The 7,662-nt window shown below is 54.2% G+C and overlaps 1 protein-coding gene across 7 annotated transcripts in view; it reads right to left on the minus strand.

Annotated features, from left to right (window-relative positions):
- Positions 1–5,890, minus strand: part of PAX5 (paired box 5) — a 188,732-nt gene extending 182,842 nt beyond the window's left edge. For 5 of the 7 annotated variants that reach the window (XM_007456001.1, XM_007456000.1, XM_007455998.1 and 2 more), the window contains exon 1: positions 5,841–5,890. In XM_007456001.1, the coding sequence (XP_007456063.1) occupies positions 5,841–5,886 (46 nt within the window). In that variant the 5' untranslated portion in view covers positions 5,887–5,890. The remainder of the gene's footprint in view (positions 1–5,840) is intronic. The other 2 variants (XM_007456002.1, XM_007455999.1) reach the window with 1 other exon arrangement.
- Positions 5,891–7,662: the final 1,772 nt, after the last annotated feature.

The raw sequence follows: 7,662 nt of genomic DNA on the forward strand, positions 1-7,662 counted from the left end.
CACACACACACACACACACATACACACACACACACACACACACACACACACACACCGGATGTTGGAGGAAAACAAGGAGCTCAATAGAGATCAGGCTTTCAATCTAAGCACCATCAGACTCGCGATGGAAACGTAGTGTGTGCACATCGGCTCCGTTCTGACCTCAGTTTCCTCATCTGTAAAATGGACAGAGTTGGCTTACCTAGTTTTTAATGAAAGCTCCTTCCAGCGGAAATATTTCATAGTTTTATCAAGCGCCAACTAAGCTGACGCTGCCGCCTCCTTGTCCACCGTCCTCCCCTGCTCTAACTCAAGGGCCCCCAATTCTAAGCCAACCGTAGGCAGAGACATAGAAGGGGAAAATCTCATAGTCCTTTAAAGTTAGTAACCAGGGTGCTCCTGGGATCTATCTGAGGCTTTGGACCAGGTTGCCCAAGCACTGAGCCGTGAGCCCCTCTTTCCAGCCTCAGACCAGGAGCTGTCAGACACTTTGGGGGGCTAGTGATATGCGCAGCTGAAGGCTTCTGTGTGCAGGGGTAATTCTGCATCCGGAGCAAGGCCTCTTGGGAACTGAATGAATCCAGTCCCGGCCAGTGCTAATGAGAGTCCCTGAAGCGGGAGGGCGCATTCAATCTGCAAGGGCCACACAGAGCTGCACTAAGGGTGCTACTGTGCTGCAGCTCTGTCGTCGAGAAAACCCAACTTTTCCTCTCCTGGGTAAGTTCCTGTCGCTTTTAAGACAAAATGAGTGGATTTCTAGCAGGACTCTTTTGGTCCAGAAGGGCAGGGTCTTTGGCCAAAGAGACTCAGTTTCTCAGGCGTGTCAGGCTCTGGGACCACAATCAAAGGAACTGGACGACAGCCATTCTACACCCAGGAGGCAATAGTTCTGTGAGCGCCTATGTGCGCCTGAGCCCCACCCTGGAATAGTAACTGAAGACTCCCCTGTCCCAGCAGCTCATGGGAGTTGTCCAAGACCCACCGTTTTGAATTCATAAGTGATGATCTTCTAATATTAAACATAAATCCACCAAAGCAAGGGCTCTGAGATGCCTGCTCTGGACCTGGACTTGCAAGGAGGACAGAGCACGGGTTGATCCTGGGAGGACTCTCAGGTTATTCTCTCTACTTCAGTCTCCCTTCTCTCTACCTCTGTCCAATTTCTCACACTCCTACCTGGGATCAGCCCTCGGACCCATCTTCTGTTCCTGCCCCAGATCCAGCTGCCCCTGAATGGTAGATAGGTTTCCGGCGGTGACACCGTCCCCACCCCCTCCAGGGCACAGCTGCGGAAAACAGACCCAGGAAGTCCTCTGCGGGCCCAGGAGGCTGCGTATGCACTGGGGTGGGGTGGCGGTGGGTGTTATCTCTCCTTTGTCTGGAACCCCGCCTGTCCTGATCTTCGACCACACTCCCCTCGCCTTGGAGCAGGAGGATCGCAACGTCGCAGAGGGACCAGGATGGTTGGGGTTCCTGCGTTCATTCCAGCCGGTGGCGCTCAATGGATCAAAAGTGGACTAAGAATTCGACGTGGCGGCTCTGTGTTCCCACCGGAGAGGCGGGAGTATGGGGACGCTCAGAGTGTCACAGCCAGTGACACCTCCACCTCCAGCCCTGCTCTAGTTCAGGCCTAGAAACTCAGATTCTAAAGTCTTAGAGCTAAAAGGGCCCTGAGGCTAGGCCTTCTCCATTTTACAGATATGAAACCTGAGGCCAAGACAGGAGGCTACCTGTCCAAGGTCACATAGCAAGTCCCGGGTAGAGGAAACGCTGTGAACTGGAAACCTCTTTCTCAGAAGGGTTTCTCCAGAGCCACTCTTGGGATGATGGGGCGGAGTTTTTTTGGGGGTGGTGGAGGAGAACCCAGCCAGTATATGTCATACACACTGATTTTCCTTCCGATACCAGTGCAGCTTGGACCGAATCCCCCCAAAGCGCTGCCAGGGTTGAATGGAACCACATATATTAATTACTTGAACTGGAATAGGTCGGCTTCCCATTTCACACAGAAGGCTTTCGCCTTCAGGACAGTGTTGGGCAGCCTAACCTGGGCGGCAAGAGCAGCCCCCTTTCTCACGTTGTGTTGCACAGGGCAGAGGGTGTTTCCTTTTGGATATGGGATTATTCACAGCCGCCTGAGCGTGCCGGCCTCCCGGAACTTCTAACTCCAAGAGGCGCCATCAGATATCCTGGCCACCTAACCCAGCCTTATAGGCCAGCAAATGGTGGCCCAGAGAAGTTACTTGACTCTCCGGGATAACACAGCGATTCCTTGACCAAGCCGGGCACCGCGCCTCAGTCCTGCCTCCGAAAGCTCACCAGCCCACGAGTCTGCGTCCAGGAGAGAGAGGCTATCGGGGATTGGTCTCCACGCCCCTGCGCTGAATGCGGTAGGGTGTCGCTGTGCCCAACAGTCGCGTGCTTTCTTTCCTCCTCTGCGTGACTTTGGGCCGGGCCTTGTCTTAAGCGGCGGAGGCAGGAGACGGGGAAAGGAAACCCCCCGGAAAGAAATTTAATTTGTGTAAATAGAATTGCCTTTGAAAGTTTTGTTATTGAAAGAAAGCCCATTGAGAATAATGTTTGAGAAGCCACTTTCAGAGGAATGCCCACCTCCACCTCGGTCTCCATACACAAATTTGGCTTTACTAGGAACACACGCCCACCCCGCCTCCCCCTCCCTCCTCCTCCCTCCCCCTGAGCCAGCCCCTCCTGCGCCCAGCGGCATCTGGGGGTTGGGGCTGCTACACTGCTCCCTGGGCCTGAAATCGACTCCCACAAGTCCAGCTCATCTTCCTTCTGGTGCTTTGGATAAAGCGAGCCTACAGGGCTCAGACTGGTTGCTCAGTTCGAGAAAGCCAGAGAGGCCCTAGCGGTGCTGTCCTAACTTGGTGGGTCCTCTCTCACCCTCATTTTAAAAGCATCACAGAGAGAAAGCAACTGACCCTAAGTTACACAGCTAGTCGGGTCTGAGCCAATTCCTGCATGATTCCTGCGCCTGGATCAGTGGTCTGCTCTGCCTGGCCCAAGTCCGTTTGTAGGAATGGTCGAAGTGGGAGAAGAAAGGGGAAAATTTAACCAGATTTTTCAAGAACTGTGCAAAGTGCCTTTGTCAGGGTTTGTTATCATTACCAGCGCACCTCAAAGGCCAGGGACTCTGGGACTATGTTTATTTCTCCCAAAGGCGGGTCCTGCTTCTCCTAGGGCTCAGCTTCCCCATGTGTCTGAAAAGAATCCCTGAGATGAGACCTCCCAAGCTTCTGAAAGATGAAGATCCATGGTAGATGGTATTATTCCACCAGGCTCATTCCAGAGCTAGGGGAATGGATGCCAACACGCAGGCAGTGTTCAGCCTATCCTGGTCTCCCTGGCCTTGGGACTCTTAACCCTCACCTCAGCTAATTTGCCTAATTGTCATTTTCCTCCACGGGAAGCTGTTGGGGGAGGATGGTGCCTGGAGCTCTATCGCCTTTTCCAGCAAGAATGAGAGGCTTAAGGGCAGAAAAATTACCTTTCAGTCCTACGCCCTCCATACTTCCTTCTGTATGATCTCAAATAAGTCCCTGCCCCTCTCTGGACCTCAGTTTTTCCTTTTTTGGTACCACAAGGAAGAGGCTAGACAAGAATACCTTTAAGTGGCTTCTTGCTCAGGTAGAATCTCACCGCCCTTGGGCTTACAGCTAGAATGGCATATATGCCTTCCCCATTATACAGATGGAGAAACTGAGGTCGAACAAAGGAATGGAATACAGTTCTAAAGGAGGGAAAGGGCCATCGAGCGACCCATACAAGGTCCTGAAGTTGGGAGAGGGGAGAGACCTGAGCAAAAACCCCAAAACCAGACCTGGATGCCCCCATACTGGCCAGTTTCTCAGCTCTCTTTTCTTTCCCGGCCCAGGCTGGGGCAGACAGGCGGAAGTATAGTGTTACCTGAGATACTGCCCTTTCCCAGGCAGCGCCCTCACCCAAACGTGTGTCGTTTGAAGAGGGGGCATGGCTCTCCAGATTTTTAAACTCTGGCCAGCCTAGGGGTCCTCAGCCCCACCGAGGCCTGTCTCGCAGAGGAATGAAATGCTTTATTGATTAAACGATTATTCAGGCGATTGAACTAATCAAAGAGCCCATCGACCGCCATGAATTACAGTCTTCGTAGACAGCTTGTCTGGAGAGGCAGCCGGGCCAGCCATGCAGACCCTCTAGTGGACCCTCCCAGGCCTCTGACCCATTCCCAACACACACACACACCCTAGTCCCCAGTGCAGACACCTCTGGAGTCTCACCTACTAAGGGACCCACTACGGAGTAGTGCGGAGAGTAGGGATGGAGCAGAAGGGGATTCCAGGTTCCCTTTCCTGTGCCTTTACCCTGGGGAATCCTCTTCAATTCCCTGCCTCTTAGATTTCTGCCCTCACTTCTCTTCAGTAATGATTTTGGAAACACATATACACCTAGGGAGTTGTCCTGGGTTTCAGATACAAGTTCACCCCCCACCCCTCTCTCTGCTTTTTGACCTGTATTTAGGGCTGGGGTGGAGGTGGGTGCTCACAGAACCATATGGATAGGGGAAGGAGAATTCTGTCAGGGCCAGAAGTGTGTTTGGATGGGGGTTTAGCACATTTGACCTAATGAGTAAAAGAGGTGCCCATAACTGGCTTTTACCTCAGGGCAGACAGAAGCTTCCTGCTGCCTTCCACCTCCTCTCAGACATAAACACACCCTGCCACCCACTGCCTGGGCCTGTGGGAGGAACACCAGGCTCTGTGCCAGGGAGGCCTCTGTGCATATAGGTTCAGAGCTGGATGCCCCGGTTAGGCACACATGTCCACCTACTTGTGCTCTCCTCCTGGCACCCACAAGATAAAACCTGAGTGCACACGTGCGTGCACACACACACACACACCAGTGACAGAGGTTTGTCTAAGTAAGAGCTAAGGCAGGCTGGGGGTCCTAGAAATGTCACAACTAGCCTGTAGGTAGGCTGCCTCCTCTTACCTGCCAAGGTAGTGTCTGCAACGTGAGACCCTTTTGTACAAATGGTAGGCTCAACAGTACCCACAGAGGGAAGCAGTGTACACCCCACAACGAAGGGCTGCACACCTTCACTCCTGTTCTCTCAACAGAATGGAACCTGAGCCTGACTGATGGCAGACTTAGTGCAACAGATCCCCACAGGTCCCAGACCCATCTCTGTGCCTAGAGGCATGTGCACAGTGAACAGCTGTTGACATCCAAAAATGGAGGGGTCGGTGTAACCATCTTATTCTCACTTCCAGAATCACTTGGGATGTGACGGGGAAACACAATCCCTTAAAGGAGTAGATGTACACTCAGACACTCATCCAAATTATGTATACGCCATTCATAGACACACATTCTGGATACTCAAAAGAACAGTACCCAGGAACAGCAACTCATAAACACATACTAACAGACTCATGAATATAAAGCTACACATACACAGGCACATAGATTCTTCAACACACACTCAAAATTTTTGATTTTATATATATATATATATATATATATAATCACAAGCTCATTGTCACTCATGCACACCCTGAGCCCCTATGTAAACACACAGACCCAAACAAACTTTCAGACTCCCAGATAAACATCCACATAAACATTCAGAAATAGAGAAAAATACACACAAACTCGCAAACACTTGGACTGATACAGAAGTGTGTGAACAGATTCGAGAAAAGAAACGTGCCGCAGACAGTCGCGCAGTCAATCCCTGCGAAAATGAGACGCGCCCCCTCCCCCAGGGTCGAAGTGTTTGAGGGCCAGTGCCCGGCTGGGTCTCTGAGTTAGCACGCCTAGAGCCCGTATCGCGGTCCTACCTGTCCTGCCGGTCCGAGGAGTCGGGTAATTTTTCTCTAAATCCATTTTGATTTTTCAGAAGTTGATGTAATGGACAGGGAAAAAAGTTTCCACTTTTTGGTGCTTTTTTTTTGGGGGGGGGGTCTCAGGGGCCGCTTGCAGGTCGGAATAATTCAAGCCTTCCGCTCCCCCGCCGAGCTGGGGTAGCTGATCACTGAGCTGAAACTAAATGTTTTAGGTGGAAAAAAAGCGTCCGAAGGCACCGTGAAATGATTAAGGAACTAAAGAGCTTCTCGCCATGTGAGATCATGTCCTGTTCTCGCCAACATCACAAGATGTCCCCAGACACGCCGCGCCCCCAGCGTGCCTCCCCGCACTGCAGGCCCCGAACTGGGAAAGGGTGTCCGCGCTCTGCGGCCCGGCCTGCTCAGCTGGCCAGACGGGGCGGGCCGGGCCGGCAGCAGTGCGGGAGGCCGGGAGAGCAGCAATGCTGCCGCCGCGCCGCCCTGGACTTTTATAGGGGGTTGCGGGGGTGGGACGGACGGCTTCAGAAGGAGCCGAACTCTAGCCTGCGTTCTAACGGCAAGGAGCCGACCGCAGGCGAGCCGGGACCCCTGGCGTCGCGACCGCACCTTTTACAAATCCCTGAGTCTGGGTGTCGCGGCCGTCTGCTCTGTGCGCGAGGCCGGTGACCCCTTTAGATGCAAACCCCGCCACGTAAGAGGGTGCAGGCCGCGTTTTTGTTTTTTAAGAAATTAACCACTCTGCCAAGCAGGTGCAGTTGACAGGGGTGTAGAGAGAGGCAAGCCGTGTTGCCAGGCATAGAGGGGGGCGTTCCAGTTTCCTCAGATTCACCCCTAGGGCGGCGTCCGCCCTCCAGAGCTCTCAGCCACTCCACCCCACTACAGTTTGCAGCTCTATTATTAATATTGCTGTGTCCCTGACTCCAGGGCAGTGCCAGAACCCTAGAGCGCCCAGGTACCATTCCTGGCCCCAGAGCCTTTCCACACACCATGTCCCATCCTGGCCCCGAGCACAGAGGTTAAGCTGTGAAATGCTGGAGATAAAATCCCGGCCTCCGCTTTGGAACACCCGGGCTGAGCAGAACCTTCTCAGGAGGTCCTGGAGGTTGACGTGAGTCCCGGACACCTTACCCCGGCCCATAAGTGGAATCCCCTTGCCCTCCAGCCCCGAGACGTTGCGGCGTCCCCGAGCCCCAAGACTTGACTTTAGAGGGGAAACCAGAGAGACCGCGCAGAAGTTTGGCATGTCCAGCCCGCTCTCTTCGGCCCAGGCTCAAGACTCCCTCCCTTTTCTCCTCCCAAGTCCCGAGTCCAGCTGCTGGGCTTGGCCACTGGAAGCCCGTGGGGCCCCGCTGCGGGGTGGTCGCAGGGGCAAAGTTCTCCAGGGCGGGGGAGAGATCCGCAGGAGGGCTCTTGGCCCGCCGGACAATGGCAGTTTCGAAAAGTGAATCGTCCTCAGCGAGAGTGTTGTTTGTTTTTTGGAGGGGGTGGTCACGAGGATGGGCCGCAACCTTGGGGGAAGAGCCCAGAGCTCGAGAAAAGGGGGCGGGGGGCTCGGGAACCGGACATCGCTTATCCACTGAGCCGATTTCGCCACAATCGGAAACTTGGCTGTGGATTCCCCGGCGGCTCCCTCCCCCACCCCCCGCCACAAGTAGTCTGCGCAGTCCCGCTGCGCCGCCTCTTCCTGCAGCCTACGCGTCCGGGTCCCTGCCCCGCCGACTTGATTTTTGGCCATCTCCAAGCACTCGACTCTTCCTCCGCAACCGGGCCCCAGCCCTTGCTTCCCGCCCTCCCGCCTAGCCCGCGCGGGGAGGCT

This window comes from Lipotes vexillifer, unplaced genomic scaffold, assembly GCF_000442215.2.
Source record: "Lipotes vexillifer unplaced genomic scaffold, Lipotes_vexillifer_v1.1 scaffold920, whole genome shotgun sequence".
In the NCBI taxonomy this organism is placed as follows: domain Eukaryota; kingdom Metazoa; phylum Chordata; class Mammalia; order Artiodactyla; family Lipotidae; genus Lipotes; species Lipotes vexillifer.